Genomic DNA, 18,142 nt, shown 5'->3' on the forward strand with positions numbered 1-18,142 from the left:
CATAAATACAAAAATGTAGGAAAAGCATGAATAATCCCTTGAATAAAAATCCCACTGTAATTACTTTTCTTTCAATTGCCTGTTACCTAGTCTATTCATGTGCCTATAATCTAAAATATTTATCCAAGTCATCCTTGTTTTACTTTTCTGCTATTTCGTAGTTGGTTATATCCAACCACGAAACAAGCATTTTTGCCCTTGTCTCATGATACCATCATTGCATTCATGAAATTTTACTAAAATGGAGTATTTTCATGTATTTCTATTACAGTGAATTCTATGAACCCAATGCCCTCATGATGGAAGAAGAAGGAGCTATAATTGCTGGTCTCTTGGTCGGTCTAAATGTCATTGATGCCAATTTCTGTATGAAAGGAGAAGATTTAGACTCTCAGGTACGGGAAGAACACTCAGTTACTAAGTGTGTCACTCTGAATTTTGTTATCTCTAAATTTAGATTGATCAGATTTTACCAATAAAATTAGGAGGAATTCTCTGGGTCATAAATGGGATTTCCTTTAATTACAATACAGTGTGAACATAAAAAATTATTTTCCTTTCAACTTGGATCATTTATGCCTTATGAATGTTTTTCAAATTCTTTTTTTTTTTTTAAGATTTATTTTTATTTATTTATGCATACAAGAACTGGGGTGTAGACCAGAGGTGCAGGAGGGGTAAGAGGAGTCACCAGAGACAGAATGGGGAGCAGAACAGGAGGATCCACTGAAATACACTGCTGAGGGGAGCAGTGGGCGAGACAGGAGAGGTCTACTGCACCATGTGGGTTAGCTCCCCTGGCCGGGGATCGAACTCACGTTGCTGTGGCTGGTGATAGCTTGATAGCGCTGTGTCTTTAGCCCCTGAGCCACCAAGAAGGCCCTGTTTTTCGAATTCTTGACTGAGATCCTATTAAAAATATTTCGTACAGGCAACACATACACACACACGAGCTAAATAGTAAACCCAGTATGGCATGGTAGTTAATGGTGATGTATCTGAAGCCAAACTTTTTAGACTCAATTCTGACTTCTCCATTTTCTAAATGAATGTATTTTATAGTTAGTTTTTTGATATTTCAGATTCCTTTTCTGTAATACAGGTTAATAAAGAGTATCCTTGTCTTTTTCATTTGGTTATTGTGAGGGATAAAGGAGTTCGTACTTGCATTGCACTCTGTACAGGACCTGGCACACATTATTACTCAATAAATAAAGCTGGTACATTCACTATGAATACTTCTCATCCCTTATGTGTGAAATGCAATGAATTTCTGTTTAATTTTACTCTGAGAAGGTAGAAAAGGAAGGTATACTAGTTTGATCTATATTTTCAAAAAGAAATAACCTGAAAATAAAATGGCAAGTAGACCTGTGCATTAATGAAAGTTTGGAAGAGCGATACAGTGGTCATCTTTGGGCGGTTGGGATTATGGTATTTATATTACTTCCTTTTGTTATATCTGTATTTTCTGACGCTTCTATAAATGAAAGTACATTATGTTTTATAATTAGTTTTAAAAGTTATTCCCAAAAGTGACTAGGGGTTCAGTAGCAGAATACCTGAAATAAGCAAAAGAGAAAGAAACTTTAAACCTTAAACATATATGAAGTTGTCTGTTGGCTTTCTTAGTCATGATCTGGTCTTTAGTCCTATTGACTTAGTCTTGATTCCTTGGTTACATAAAACCCTTGTTAGTTCCTAATTATAATAAAAAATAAAGCATTGAATTTTCATCAGAAATGTCTAGTAATTGCCATGACTATATTACTGTTTTGTGTTAGGCATTGTGTTATGCCTTCAGAAATACATCTAATTTTATACTAAATTCTATAAATTCTCTCTATAGGTTGGAGTTATAGATTTTTCAATGTATCTGAAGGATGGGAACAGCAGTAAAGGTAGTGAAGGGTATGTACAAAGAAAATTAGGTGTTTTTGTTAATATTTAAAGTTTTCAGCCACTGCTTTATATATTTGCTGAATTTCTGATGGTATAGCTTTAATAGTGTTTTGTTTTTTTTTTTTAAGATTTTTTATTATTTATTTATTTATTTATTTATATAAGCACTGGGTACAGTCAGAAGCGCGGGAGGGTGAGAGTATTCACCAGAGCCAGAGCAGGGAGCAGAGCAGGCAGAAGGAACGAAGTACACTGCTGAGGGGAGCAGCGGGCAGCAGGAGAGGTCTGCGCGCCATGCGGGACCCTTTTCCGGTGGCCGGGGAGCAGCCGGGGATCGAACCGGTGCTGCAGAGGCTGCGGGCAGCCTGGCAACCCAGTTCTCAACCGCTGCACCACTGGGGAGGCCCGCTTTAATAGTGTTTTGCAAAAACACCTGACTATTGTGGCTGCTATGCCCTAAAAAGGATTATAGTTAGGTAATTTTCCTGTTATGTGGATTGTGGTAAACAAATTAAACATAATTGTAAAAGAAATCTAATGCTCCATCTCTTAAAGTAGTATTTAAAAGCATGGTATTCTTGATCAAAAGGATTGCATTTTCAGTTTGCTCAAAATTTGCAATATTACGTATGCATCATGGGTTATGTAAAATGTTGACACTAGAGGTTGCTGAATCTTCATTCTTCAGGGAGAATGAAGGAATGAATTCTGTGCTACTTTTATAACTCTTTTTGTAAATCTAAGATTATTTCAAAATAAAAAGGTTTTAAAATATTTATATAATACTTTGAGATCAGAAGCCTGCCTCACACTCTTTATAAATCTAGCACTTGATAGTATAATTAGTCTGAACCTTGAACATTGAGCTAAGATTATATCACTTTTTCTTTAAATAGTTGTAGAGATGTGTGATCCTAATTTATCTTTTAACTGAAAAGTCTCGCTATTTAACTTTTGCCTACTAGAAATTGTTTGGTTCTAGATGTGTGAACCTCCTTTTCCCACACGTAATTAATTTGTGTAAGAATAAACTCTTGGGCCTCCCCGGTGGCGCAGTGGTTGAGCGCTGGGTTGCGAAGCTGCCCGCGGCCTCTGCAGCGCCTGTTCGATCCCCGGCTGCTCCCAGGCCACCGGAGGAGGGTCCCACATGGCGCGCAGACCTCTCCTGCCGCCCGCTGCTCCCCTCAGCAGTGTACTTCGGTCCTTCTGCCTGTTCTGCTCCCCGCTCTGGCTCTGGTGAATTCTCTCGCCCTCCCGCGCTTCTGACTGTACCCAGTGCATGTATAAACAAAAACAAACAAATAAATTAAAAAAAAATAAAACATGCCTCTATAAAAAATAAATAAATTAAATTAAAAAAAAGAATAAACTCTTGATATTTATGAAAGCTTTTCATACCATTCACTTTGAATTATCAGTAACATTTAAGGACAAATATATAAAACCTTTTGAAACAGCTAAGTGTAAACTTGATTCAATTCATATTATAAACGGAAAGTTGATATAAATACTAGCAAAGCTAAAAAATAAAGCCCAATCAGTTACAACAAGAAAAGTTCTCTTCTTTGGATGTCTCTGATAGATTGATTTATTGTACCTGTAACCTTAGTTATTAAGGTTTGTAAGCGATCATAAGGGCTTTATTAATAGGGGTGCATTTTTACTTTTGTTTTTATTTCCATTTTTAAACCTCTGAAACTTCTTGTTGATATGCTGAGGAGTGTTATACTTCAGGATCTGCCTGTTTTATTACTGTGTTTGTGAAAACTTGAGCAGAACAACATCTTGATATTTCTAATGTAATTTTATTTTAATTTTCTCTCTGTTCTACATCTACCCTTCCCCCAGAGATGGCCAAATTACTGCAATTCTGGACCAGAAGAACTATGTAGAAGAACTCAACAGACATCTGAAGTAAAGAATGAATAAATACTTTGCGGGGAGTCTTGTTGGGGGTGTGGGTTAGGTAAACTGACAATAAGGATAAATTCAGATAATATTCAACAGATATACATAGAATTCCTGTTTGCCAGGCACTGAGATATAGGGCACTGGCTAAATACCGTTTATAATAATGTCTACAGAGAACTATGGCACTGTTAGCCAAGCAAAGATATGGTTACAGTTGAACATGAAATATAAACATGACTCTGTTACTTACTTTCTTTTTTCCTTCTTGATAGTGCTACTGTAAATAACCTTCAAGCAAAAGTGGATGCATTAGAAAAATCCAACACTAAACTGACAGAGGAAGTAAGTATCTTTGGAAATTCTTTGTTTGACATAGAATTTAATGGTGTGCATTTGTGGAACCAATAGTATCTATGGAACTTTGGAAATAAAGGACTTGATTTTTCAGATAATACCTACTACTAGGTAAACATAACTCCTTATTTTTATTTTTTTTTTTTAACTCTTGTTTCCAGTTAAGTTGGGCAGAAAGGTGTCAGAGGGTAGTGAAGAAAAAGGTAGGAGAAAGGAAAGAAGAGAAAATATGTGTAAAACTGGGAAAATGGAGAGAGGGCTATATGTAAAATACAGAAGAAATGTGATGCATGAGAGAAACTGTGTGTGAGAAAGAAAAACTACTGAGAGTGAATTACAGATAGCAAGTGTGAAAGACGTGTGTGTTTGTGTGTGTGTGTGTGTGTGTGTGTGTGAGAGAGAGAGAGAATGTATTTCCTTATTCTGACTGGGAATGGTCAACTGGTTTCTCTGAGGGATCTCAGTTATCCAGTTGAAGTCTGTAGGCATAGAATCTGGACTAATGAAGTATCTTGCTTTCTTTTGTGTGAATGTTTTGTCTGGGCTAGCTTAAAGTTAATGTTTAGCATATAACATGAAATTCATCATTTTTCATTCAACCAAAATTTTGGTACTATGTGCTAGATACTAGACCAAACTTTGTATGTGCTAGGTACTGACTTGTATGTGCCATATTAACAAACTCTCCACCCTCAGGGCCTTATTTTCTCCTTGGGAAGTAGGGTAGATAACATAAAGAGTGTTGTTCAGAAGAGCAGTAATGCTTGCTTGCATGTCATGTGCTCCTGAGCAACAGAGTCACTTGACCTCCAAGAGGCCCAGTTCCTCACTGGGAAATGAGGGTATTTGTACTTCCCCCTTCAGCTTAATAATTACTCTGAATATCATCTAAGATTATATATGTGAAAATTCTTTAAAAATTCCCCTAAAATAAGAATAGAAAAATAACCTCATGTTTTAAATTTGAATAATGTGGGGGCCTCCCTGGTGGCGCAAGGGGTTAAGATGCAACCTATGAGGCTCGCTGCAGCCACTGCACCACTAATTCGATCCCCAGCCAAAGAGCGGCCCACATGGCACAGCAGACCTCTCCTGACTCGCTGGCTGCTCCCCTCAGCAGTGTATTTCAGTCAATCTGCCTGTTTTGCTTTCCACTCTGTCTCTGGTGAATCCTCTCACCCCCCACATCTCTGGACTGTACCCCAGTTCTTGTATGCATAAATAAATAAATCTTTAAAAATAAATAAAATAATAAATTTGAATAATGTATTTTTTCCTAATTTGTCAAAGGCTAAGCTACATATTTCTATGTAGCTACATCTTCATTAGATGTTTCCATGAAAATTCTTAGATAACATTTTTTAGATGAAGACTTTGGCTTTTCTATTGCTAATTAAAACTATCCTGTTACATATAGAGCAGTAAATTTGGTTTAAATAAAACCAGGTTGGGCCTGCCTAGTGGCACAGGGGTTAAAGTCTCAGTGCTATCAAGCTATCGCCTGCCACTACAGCATGAGTTCGATCCCTGGCCAGAGAGCTAACCCATACGGTTCAGCAGACCTCTCCTGTCTTGCCTGCTGCTCCCTCAGCAGTGTATTTCAGTAGATCCACCTGTTCTGCTCCCCACTCTGTCTCTGGTGAATCCTGCCATCCCCTGCACTCCTGGTCTATACCCCAGTTCTTATATGCATAAATAAATAAAAATAAATCTGAAAAAGTAATAATAAAACCAAGTTAAAGCACTAATCAGGAAGATGCTTTTAGAGATGAGTGCACACTGCGCATCCTCTATAATCAGCAGATGAAGATCTGTTCAAGTCTGCTTTTCCATATATTTTAGATTTAAGAGGACCAGTGAAAGATAATAATAGTAATATGTCTCTTTTCCCTTCCTGCACTCCTAACTCATATGACAAAATGAGAAGAATTAGACAGGTAATCTATATAAATATCTACTTTATTATTGATAAAACTGAATTAGAAAGTGTACTTGGATCTGCAGTTACAATTTGACACTTTCTCTGATGTTGCTAACGCAGAAGAAGAACCTGTCTTAGAGGACACTTAACTCTGAAGAACAGAAGAGTTACTAGGCAAGTAACTCTTGCCCAGAGTTACTTCCTTATGTATTGATTTGATTCATGGTACAGAGATAGATGGGCTGCCAAGATTTACATTTAAAAAAGTGTGCCAGAGTCCTAGCTCCTCTACTTACCACATCAGAATAGTAGTCCAGCACAACCTCCACCCACTGCTAGTGACGAGTTAATGAAAAGGGAGCCAGTCCAGGCTTAGAGGAGCCCTTGGTTCCTTTCCCGGCCTCAGTCAGCACCTTCACATTGGCTGTAGGAATAAAGTTCAGGGGGTTCAGAGAAGGAAAATGTTTCCACTTTACTTTTCCCTTCTATGGAATGAGGATATAAATTAACTGTACTGCTAAAACTATTGCCATATATTTTTAGGTACTGAAAGGAAAAATCTCATCAGTCCTTTTTTTTTTTTTTTTTTTTTTTTTTTTGTGGGACCCTCGCCAGCGGCCTGGGAACCAACCAGCACTGAAGAGGCTACGGGCAGCCTCGCAGCTCAGCGCTCAACCGCTGCGCCACCAGGGGAGGCCCCTCATCAGTACTTAATGGATCTTTTGGAGTGAAAACTTTGGAGTGCATCTCTTTAATTTTTAATTTTTTTTTAAAGATTTATTTATTTGTGCATACAAGAACTGGGGTGTAAGCCAGAGGTGCTGGGGGTAAGAGGATTCATCAGAGCAAGTGGGGAGCAGAACAGGCAGAATGACTGAAATACACTGCTGAGAAGAGCAGTGGGCGAGACAGGAGAGGTCTGCTGCACCATGTGGGTTGCTCCTTGGCTGAACGGGGATGGAACTCATGCTGCAGTGGCTGGTGATAACTTGGTAGCTCTGTCTTTAACCTCTGTGCCACCATGGACGCCCATCTCTTTAATTTTTTAAAAATATCTATAAAGAGTCTTATGGGGGATTCTTAAGCTCATCCCAAGGCATGAGGTGACCTCTTTATTAAACATTGTAGAAATAGAGTTTTAACTAACCATAATTGCAAGTTATCCATGAAGACACTCTTGAAGTAAACAACCTTAAGTTAATATACTGGTACTGAAAAAAGGTTCCTGCAAGAAAGAAAAGCTGTCTTTTTTTTTAATCTAACATACTTTAAAAATGTTAATAAAGGAAAGATAAAAGATTATTTTTTAATTGTATCAACAGCTTGCAGTTGCAAACAACAGGATCATTACCTTGCAAGAAGAAATGGAACGAGTTAAAGAGGAAAGCTCCTATCTATTGGAATCCAATCGGAAGGTTAATCTCATACTGGATTTGCAAAGTACTCCCCAAGAGCTTGTCTCAATGCGTTAACAGTGGGAGGAGCTTTGAAGGTTCTTTGGAAGTAGCAAGTAGTTACATATATTAAATGCACTGTTTTTACTCAGACTCCGTACAAAACTGAGTAGATGATAAAGGTTATGGGAGGATGATGTCCTATAGCTTTACTACCACCTACATCTGTTTAGAGACGTCAAGAAACTAATTCAGTTTCTTGCTTTTATGTGCTTATGATCTGTACTGTATTTAATATTATTTTTAGACACTGTTTTACTGTTTTTAAAGACGTGACACCTCTTTGATACCACTGGAAAAGAGTTACTATATAAGTGAATTTTCTAGAACTTTATCTCTTACAGTAATAAATTATATATATAAATATAGACAGATATAGGCATATGTTATATAATATATAGGCACATATATGTCTATATTTGTCTAAGAGATTTTTTGAAAACCTTTTATGTATTACACAATTTCAAGCCTTCTTAAGTAGAGGAGATAATTTAATATATAATAGTAAGCTGTAGCGGCAGGAAGGCATAGATGCAGGATCCCTATGATCCCATGCAGACGGGTGAAGGAGGAGTCCTGGAGCCCTCGGTGGCTTTTTCAGGCTTTTATTGCCAATTTACCAGGTACGGCAGGCAAGGGGGCCGGGAGGCCGGCAGGCCTCCCAGCCCCCAGCAAATCTTCACTCTTTCTGGGCTCTCTGGTGTTCTCTCATGGTCTCGTTCTCTCTCTTCTGCTTGTTCTCCTTCTCATGGTTCTGCTGCTCTTGTTCTCCGTGATACAGCCCTTATAAGCCCCGACTCAGCCCAGGTGTACCCACCTACATATGCCCACACCCCACTCCAGGTGCCTGCCATCAGGCATGCATTCAGGCCCACAGGGATCCATCATCTATCCTGATGGCAGGAGGGCAGAAAAGCCTGACAATCTTCTATCCTTCATAAGCCATTTATGATGACTGAAAATTACAATGTCAACATTGGCAATCATGTATTACTAACTTATAATGGTACTAGTTTAGGGAGCTGTTGAAATTGAGAGAACTTCCCGCATCTATACTTACATAGTCCCAGATTGCTGTGGGTGATTTTATTCTGCCTTTCATGATTTAACTAGCATCTCTTACTGCTGTTAGTATTGCTTTTTTTAGAAAGATCTGCCACTCCCTTTTATCGTCATGCTTCTAACCTATGATGTTCCTTGGAACAGGGAATCCAGTAGCCACAGTTTATATTAAAACTGTTACTAATGAGTAAGCTTTGGGTGGGGACTAGAATAGTTTTCTGTGAGTAACATGTTTGACTTAAATGCAAGGACTTTGTGAAAACAGCTGTGACTGCTTAGAATTTTCTGATGACTGACTTATTTTAGCTGTGATCTCTGAATGGTTTAGAAACATCAGATGCCAGAACTCTGGAGAAGGGATATTTGAATCTTTTACTTAAATCATATATTCCAGCGAATACTGTTTTGTTTTTAGAGGCTCATTCTTATGACTTCTACTACTTGGTTTGTTGTAAAGGCAAGACAAGGGCACAGTGCAGGTTTTCTAATCCAGCAGACTGGGTAAAGGAGGAGTCAGTCCTCAGTGGCTTTTTGCAGGTCTTTTTATTGGGATTTACCCGGTACACAGCAGGTAAGGGTGCTGGGGGGCCGGGAGGCTCGCAGGCCTCCCAGCCCCCAGCAAGTCTTCATTCTGTCTGGGCTCTCCGGCCTTCTCTCAGCTTCTGCTTCTCTTGCTTCTCTCTCGGCTTCTCTTTTGGCTTCTCCTGCTTCTTTCTCAGCTTCTACTGGCATCCCTGTGACGCTACCCTTAAAAAGCACAGTCTTAGCCCAGGTGAATCTCATCTACCTATGCCCACACCCTACTCCAGGTGCCCGCCATCGGGCATGCATTCAGGACTGCAGGATTCCGTCATCTATCCTGATGGCGGGAGGGCAGAAAAGCCTGACATTTTTCTTACCCTACATTTGTTAACCTGTCTTGGGGCTTTATACAAAATGATAAGAAATTCCTAATCCAGCTTTACAATTGTTTTTTATTTACTAGACTTAATTGATTTCTTTTGTTACCTTTGTTCTTTGTTAATTGTTAGACCTACTTAGGTATGATTTTTTTCCTTGCTAAATAGCAGTGCTAGTGTTAGCTAACTCTGTATAGATTCTTTAAATCCTTTCATGTGCTGTTTTATCTGCCTTTTCAAGGGTCCTAAGCAAGACAGAACTTCAGAAGGGCAAGCACTAAGTGAAGCAAGAAAGCATTTAAAGGAGGAGACACAATTACGACTGGTAAATGTTGCTTAAGTTCTAATAGTTCTGGAACACACTGAAAGGTAGTGGCCTACTTGTAGCTTTTATTTTACAGTCCAAGAGCTTTTTACCTTACAGGAATAGTAGTGTTCTAACAAAGTTTTATCGATTCTATAAAACCGTTTCTCTATAATGCTATCTCAGCCCGTTTTCTGAGTATCTTCAGCTACCAATATGTTTTCACCATTTTTTTTGTTTTGCTTTTATAGTTTATATTGAAAGAAAATAAACTGTATGGAACTTACTTTTTATTTATTTATTTTATTTATGCAAGTGCTGAGGTACAGGCCAGATGCATGGGAGGGTGAGAGGATTCACCAGAGATAGAGTGGGAAACAGAACAGGCAGACTGACAAAGTACATAAAGTACATTGCTGAGGGGAACAGCAGGTGAGACAGGAGAGGTCTGCCACGCCATGTGGGATTCTCACCAGCCGGCTAGGATTGAACCCGTGCTGCAGAGGCTGTGGACAGCTTCACAGTGCGGGAGGTCGGGGGCGGGGGGGGCACCAGGGAGGCCCAGGAACTTTTTTTTTTTTTTTAAGATTGATTTATTTATTTATTTATTTATTTATACAAGCACTGGGTACAGTCAGAAGCGTGGGAGGGTGAGAGAATTCACCAGAGCCAGAGCGGGGAACAGGACAGACTGACACAGCACAGTGCTAAGGGGAGCAGCGGGGGGCACAGCAGAAGAGGTCTGCATGCCATGTGGGACCCTCGCCTGTGGCCGGGATAGAACCAGTGCTACAGAGGCTGCGGGCAGCTTCGCAGCCCAGCGCTCAACGTCTGCGCCACAGAGATGGCCCCCAGGAACTTACTTTTTAAAACTGCAGTCCCCACGCCTATCTTAGTCCCCATTCCTGTGAAGATCATAATATGTCCCCCTTTAAGCTGGCAGCCCCTCTTCTTACTGAGAATTATTAATGTAGACTTGTACTCTTACTTCTAGCTGTTTTTCTAAATTCATTATTGTTATAATACCTAAATAAAGTATCACCCAATATTAGTGTTATTTTCAGAAATTTGGCCTCTCTGGTGGCACAAGGGGTTAAGTCTCACACTATAAAGCTATCCACAGCCACTGTAGCATGAATTCGATCCCCAGCCAGGGAGTAACCCACATGGTGCAGCAGACCTCCCCTGACTGGTCCACTGCTCCCCTCAGCAGTATGTTTCAGTCAATCAGCCTCTTCTACTCCTTACTCTCTCTGGTCTCACTCCTGACACCTCTGGCATACACCCCAGCTCTTGTATGCATAAATAAAATAAATCTTTTAAAAAAGATATTTTTAGAAATTATGAAGTATATATGAATGTATAAGGTAGTAAGTTTTATCCAAATATTAGTGTATTAATTTACCTCTCTTCCTGCACTTCAGATAGTACCATAAATAAGAATAGGGAGAAGCCTGAAAACAATTGAGTACTCATTGGTACTAAAAATTATCATACATTAACAGTATATAGAATAGAAATTCAAGTTTTCTGAGAAAACAATGTTATTTTAACATATGTGAAGAATTGTCATTTTGCCTATGTATTTGGAATTAGATCACAAAATATTTTCCATAAGAATGGTTCTAGAAATATGTCGGCATTTTAAGAAGCAATTTGATTCATTTTCTGTCATGCTAATCATGTACAAAGGAAACCTCGGTTAAGCAATACATAGTAAATATCCTACAGTAAATTTTCCATATCCTTTTATTATAATGTTTATTTGAAAGGAAAGAAACTGGGCCTCCCCGGTGGTGCAGCGGTTGAGCGCTGGGCTATGAAGCTGCCCGCAGCCTCTGCAGCGCCAGTTCAATCCCCGGCCGCCGGTGAGGGTCCCACATGGCGTGCAGACCTCTCCTGTTGTGCCCCACTACTCCCCTTAGCAGTGTCCTCCATCTCTCTGCCTGTTCTGCTCCCCTCTCTGCCTCTGGTGAATTCTTTCACCCTCCCGCATTTCTGACTATACCCAGTGCTTGTATAAATAAATAAATAAATATTTAAGAAAAGAAAGGAAGGAAACCAAGAAAGTAGGCAAGACGTAGGTGTGTCCTGACTGCAGAGGAACTCAGGTCTCTGTATCATTGGTCATCCAAACAATATTGCAATAATAACAGTTGAAATGAAGTTTGATGGCAAGTGAATATAGAAATTAAGCTAGCCATATTGACCATTCCCAGTAACTGAGATGCTAGCCTGGATACCCAAAATATCTTTTCAGCTCCTTGAGCTCTTGAATATGTCAGTACTATCCAGATTGAAGAAAATGGGAATCGTTTCATTTTATGCTGGCTACTACAACATATTATATTTCTATAATAGGCGATGATATCAGTTGTCTGCCTTACTGTCTAATGAAGTATCTCAAGTATATACGTACTTTAGATATTAATTAGCACTATTTTTGGCATACCAAGTTTTTCAGATTTGTAAATCATTGAGTAAATGTCACTGTAATTATCCTAGTTTTTCTTACTGTTACTACCTGCAATGAATGCTAGTTTATAGCTATTTTTTTAAAGATTTTTTTTTTAAGATTTATTTATGTATTTATACAAGCACTGGGTACAGTCAGAAGTGTGTGAGGGTGAGAGAATTCACCAGTGCCAGAGCAGGGAGCAGAACAGGCAGAAGGACCTAAGTACACTGCTGAGGGGAGCAGCAGGCGCTGCAGGAGAGGTCTGCACACCATGTGGGACCCTCACCGGTCGGGGATCGAACCAGGGCTGCAGAGGCTGCGGGCAGCTTCGCAGCCCAGCGCTCAACCGCTGCGCCACCAGGGGAGGCCCTAAAGATTTATTTATGCATACAAGAACCGGAGTACAAGCCAGAGGTGTAGGGGGTGAGAGGATTCACCAGAGACAGAATGGGGAACAGAACAGGCAAAACTGACTGAAATACACTGCTGAGGGGAGCAGCGGGCGAGACAGGAGAGGTCTGCCATGCCATGTGGGTATCTCCCCAGCTGGTGGGGATCAAACTTGCACTGCAGGGGGCTGCAGATAGCTTCACAGTGCTGTGCTTAACACCTTGCACCACCAGGGAGGCCCTAATTTATAGATATTTTGGCGGGATATTCAGACCCAAGAGTTTGGTCTACCTTTTTCTGTGGAGTTTTATACCTGGTCGTTAGTTGAGGAAAGCAAGAATAACCACTATCTTTATCTTTGGGGGCAGGATGTTGAGAAAGAACTGGAGATCCAGATCAGCATGAGACAGGAGATGGAACTGGCCATGAAGATGCTGGAGAAGGACGTCTGCGAGAAGCAGGATGCCCTGGTGTCTCTGCGGCAGCAGCTGGACGATCTCAGGGCTCTCAAGCATGAGCTTGCCTTCAAGCTACAGGTAGGGGAAAGAGGAACAGGCTCACTGGTCTCTGGGCCTCTTTTTTTCTCGAATTATACCTCATATACAAGAGGAAGAGTCACGTCTCATCGTGCGATCAGCTACCAGTAGCCACTGTAGGAATCACACCATTGTGGAATCCTCTGTAGCTGTTTTGGAAAACCATGGCCACTTTTCAAACTGTAATGTAAGGCCTTTCTTACCCTCTAAGATAATTGATACTTTCTAGCCTAACTTGCCAACTGAGTCATATAGCCCATTAAATTTTATACTGCAATACGAAAGGTTGATGAGCCTTCTGATGTTAGCTTTGGTCATAAAGCATCACCTACCAGTACTAATTATAAACATATTTTTGGGTTTTCTCCATATACAAATATATAGGCATTGCTATTTCTCTTTCGGTTCAAAAGGCATTTGTGATTTATGTCAGGATTTTATGTTAGATATACGTCACTCATAATTCTTTTCCATAACAGAGTTCAGATTTGGGAGTAAAACAGAAAAGTGAACTAAACAGTCGCTTGGAAGAGAAGACTAATCAGATGGCTGCTACCATTAAACAGCTCGAGCAAAGGTAAAAGTGCTGTTTCTTTCATGAAAACACATTGAGCTTTCAGTGCTGCAGATGAAGAGAATGTATTATGCATCTGATAAATAGAAAGTATCTGAAATTGTTTCGGCTTAACATCAGGCATGGTAGTAGAAAGAAAGCCAATGAAATTTTGTGTTTTCTAAGAAGTCATCAAAAATGCATTTAAGAAATGTCACTTATGTCTGTGTTGGACTCTAACCCTCTTTCTTAACCCAATTTCAATACTTTGATGGATGAAAGAACTTTTAAATATGTTTCTAATTCTGTTGTTTTACTGTTCATCACTAAAACCTTTAAATACATTGGTGCTAGATGATGAGGGTTCAAAGCCCTTCTTTAACTTTAATCTTTTCTCTCCTCTCTCTATCTCCCCTTTCTCTGCTTTCCCTGAACAGCCCACTTGTTTCCTCTGACACCTCATACCACAACTCTTTGTGTTTCCAGCTCTGACTTCTTGGAGACCAGTCTTGCATTTTCATTTTCTGTCCAGCTATTTCCCACCAGTACCTACAGTTCATTCTACTCAAAACACATCCTCTCCCTGTCCTACTCTCATTTCTCTTTTTGTCTAAAACCCCCACTTTTTCTGGTGACGAAGCTGCCAAAAAAAAGGGCCAGGAAAACAAGATTAAATAAATCAGGACACCCACAGTCATTCGATGTTGCAAATCTATTTTTCCAACTTTAATACCTCCTGATCACCCTCCTTGACTTGAACAAAATTAATCTACTGGCCCTGGACATAATTCCCATTCTCCCCATTCATTCCTTTCCTAATAATTCCACCAATTAAACATGCCCTTTCTCTTATCCCTTGTTTTTCAGACACATTCAGGCTCAACTGCCACTCCCTAAAGCCTATTCCTTTTTTTTTTTTTTTTTTTTTTTTTTTATTTATTTATACAAGCACTAGGCTACAGTCAGAAGTGGGGAGGGTGAGAGAATTCACCAGAGCCAGAAACAGAACAGACAGACTGTCGAAATACACTGCTGAGGGGAGCAGCGGGTGGCAGGAGAGGTCTGCGCACCATGTGGGACCCTCGCTGGTGGCCGGGGATCGAACCGGCGCTGCAGAGGCTGTGGGTAGCTTCGCAGTTCAGCGCCCAACCACTGTGCCACCAGGGGAGGCCCACCTAAAGCCTATTCTGATACTCCTTATAAGCTAAAAATAATCTGTCAATCTGTCCACATTGGAATTCCCATGTCTTTATATCCATATCATTTACAGCACTAGTCAGTTTATATGTCATCTTATAGCCTTATATATATATCTTATCTTCAGATGAAAATGTGACCTCCTTGAGATTATTAGTTAATTGATCTTTTTAAGTTCTGTCATGGGACCTGTGGCAGTGTCTTGAACATACAAGGCATTCATTTAGTAAATACATGGATGAATGGATGTATCTTTTATTCAGATGATTCTTAACCAGGAGGGTTCTGAACAGTACAGCCTGTTAACATTAACTCAAAAGTTAATTGCAAATCAGTAAATAACCTTGAAGATTCCAGTTTAACTGATTTTAAGTAAAAATGTATTGGTCTCTCTGGTAAGTTATCTAAGTGCTTGCTCATAAGCCTTTATATGATTATTATTAGCAGATCACTTTTAGTGTTCATAAGTTAAGTTTGAAAAGTATCAAATTGTTTTTTAGTAGTTTCTGACTTGGCATTTAAAGCAGACAGAACTAAATAACGACTTGTCTCTTCAAGTAGTAAACTGACTTATTCTTTTGCTATCTTTGTCTTTCCTGTTTATCCATTTTCTCAATCCCCCATCTACTTCATTTTTGTTTTTATTTTATTAATTTAGTGAAAAGGATTTGGTGAAACAGGCAAAGACCTTGAATAGTGCAGCTAATAAACTGATCCCAAAACACCATTAGGAGTTTTTGCAATTGGTCACCTCTCAAGTCTGATATCACAACTTAGCTGTAAAAGGAAGCAAATCCAAAAGTTATTACATTTAAACTCTAATTCTATATGAAACGTCACCAAAAATTGACTTGACTTTGAATTTGTTGGACTTTTAAAAAAAACAGTTTGATACATAGACTGTGTTTTTTTCCTCCTTTATTGTTTCCCCAGAGCTAGAAATTTAGTATAAGCTCTTAATTAAATGCCTAATAAACTTTGAATAATTACTTCCGAGTTGAACAATAAGTAACAGACCACTAAAAAGAAAAGTCTAGGGAATTGATGCTCTGTACATATATTATTAATGCCTTTACTACCCAGTCCCTAACAGCAGATTCTAGGTGCATTGTCTATATCAGCAAGCCTGTTCTGCCTTTACAATGTAATGAGCTAGAGGTGACTACCGTTCGAACTTGGACTCTTCTAAAGTAGTTCTGTGTCTCCTAGGCCATGACCTCTTTTCACTTTGGTTATATAAGTTTAATTCCCAAGCCAAGGATAAGTACTTAGTATTTCAGTACAGTTCTATTCTCAGTAACTAAGATTGCTTGCAACATTTTACCTTAGTGACTTCAGAGAAAAAAAAAAAAAAAAAAAACGCATCCTTATATTTATTTCTTTAAAGTACATAGAGATACAGTTAGTGATTAGGTAACCTATGATAATATAATAATGTGGAAGCTTGGGAACGCCCTCCTAATATTTGTCATCTCTACCTCTGCCATTTTCCTGCAAATCTACTTCCTATTTAAGTAGATCAGAGAAAAGAATTTCTCTCTGAATAAAAACACTTTTCTTCTATTGAAAAAAGATACACTATACATTTTTCAAATATATCCTGCTTTTCCTTTTGGAGTAAAGGTGAAAAGGTATAGACATGAGTAGTGGTTTCCTGACTCATCCCTCGAGTGGAAAGCTTTACTTAAGAGTGATTGTTTTTGTTCATTCAAATGTGGGGACTTGCTCAATTTTCTGGGAAACTAACAGTCTATTAGAAGACCATTTCAGAGTAGGACATAGCTAAATAGATAAAACTTATGTTCACTTATGTTCTTCACCATTATTTAGTCTATAAAGATTCTCAGTAGATATCCACAAACAGTAATTAGCAGGGCTTCTTTTTCTAAGTGACCACAGTTCTAACACTTTCTAGGCTTTACATTGTAAATTATCCTATAAATATTGAGATTTTTTTCCTTTTGATTTGTGGGGAACAGACTTTATATAAGCCTTCATTCCTTCAAAAAGTCTTGACAAAATATTTCGGGGTTTGTTTTTTTTGTTTGTTTGTTTTTTTCCATTCTAATATGTTTTGCAGCATTTAAGCTGCTTAGATGGGGCCAGAAATAATCCCTTTGTTTCCAGCTCTTGAAATTCTTTACCTTCTTCTTCAGGGGGAAAAAAAAACAGGCAGAATTAAGGGAGTAAGATAGATTTCATGTGTGCTGTTACCAGTCCTTGCAGACTTGAACCAAACTCAAGTCAAAGAGCATTTAACAACCTCATGGAAAATCCTGTGCTCTTGAACTTATTTAGTTCTTATAATTTTGCACCTATATTAATAAATCCCTTAATGTCTTATCTTCATCATCCTTTGTGGTGATGAGTTGCTTTTTCTATGCGCATATAGAAGGAAGATTCAGACACCAAAACAAAACATTTCAAAGACTACACATAGCATGCTTCCAAATTCTATTATAAACAGCCCCAACTGTTTTCACCTTTTAGAACATGCTTCTTTATAGGTGCAAAGTTATAGGATATATAGAAGAAAACATTCTTTAGAATCTTCCAGAAAATATGGTCAGGAATTTATGCAGGCCACTGCTGAGTTGTTTGTCCGGCTAGGCACACCCCACTTGATAGGAATAGAAGGAAACAGATGGCCAAACTCTGACAAAGGCTTTTCCTTATATAATAATCCAAAGCCTGGGTAAGAGTTGATGTAAAATATCTAATGGTTTAATGTAATTTGTGGTTTATGGAAAGGACCAGAAAAAAGTTCTAATTCCGCATAAGAAGGTAGTTGCCCATTTGCAAGTTCTAGTTATGTGTGTAAACAAAATTTTAAAGTACCAAACTTACTAGGAAATAAAAACAAAAAAGTGATTTTAACTTTAATTACTGTGTACTTGAGGTTGGATTTGGATATGGATTTTCTAAAAGTGATGTTTTATTGTTTATCATCTAATGGCTGTAAACTGTAGTACTAGAATAAAAAAAAAATGGAAAATCAACTTTTCCTCTGCCTGGTTCACCTTCATCTTGCTTTTCTTTAGAATTTGTTTTTTTTCCATCTTTCCCCCTCCATAATTGCTTCCCCTGTGTCCTTTAAAGTTTTTTTTTTTCTCCTCTCTGCCTCTCCATGTCTTCTTCCTTGGGTTGTCTTATTTTGTGTTGTGAACTTGGTCTTCCTCCCCACCATAGCTTTTGTTTTTT

At 38.8% G+C, this 18,142-nt stretch overlaps 1 protein-coding gene across 9 annotated transcripts in view; it reads left to right on the forward strand.

Moving 5' to 3' along the window:
- Positions 1-18,142, forward strand: part of RUFY3 (RUN and FYVE domain containing 3) — an 80,067-nt gene that overhangs the window by 50,038 nt on the left and 11,887 nt on the right. For 6 of the 9 annotated variants that reach the window (XM_054688196.1, XM_054688195.1, XM_037529900.2 and 3 more), the window contains 8 exons: positions 272-395; positions 1,850-1,911; positions 3,751-3,816; positions 4,086-4,155; positions 7,411-7,503; positions 9,745-9,828; positions 13,024-13,191; positions 13,671-13,768. In XM_054688196.1, coding sequence (XP_054544171.1) covers positions 272-395; positions 1,850-1,911; positions 3,751-3,816; positions 4,086-4,155; positions 7,411-7,503; positions 9,745-9,828; positions 13,024-13,191; positions 13,671-13,768 — 765 coding nt within the window. Of the gene's footprint in view, positions 1-271; positions 396-1,849; positions 1,912-3,750; positions 3,817-4,085; positions 4,156-7,410; positions 7,504-9,744; positions 9,829-13,023; positions 13,192-13,670; positions 13,773-15,599; positions 18,125-18,142 lie in introns of those variants that run through there. The other 3 variants (XM_037529901.2, XM_037529902.2, XM_037529904.1) reach the window with 2 other exon arrangements.

Source organism: Talpa occidentalis, unplaced genomic scaffold, assembly GCF_014898055.3.
Source record: "Talpa occidentalis isolate TD23 unplaced genomic scaffold, MPIMG_talOcc4v2.1 talOcc4.6, whole genome shotgun sequence".
NCBI classification, from domain to species: domain Eukaryota; kingdom Metazoa; phylum Chordata; class Mammalia; order Eulipotyphla; family Talpidae; genus Talpa; species Talpa occidentalis.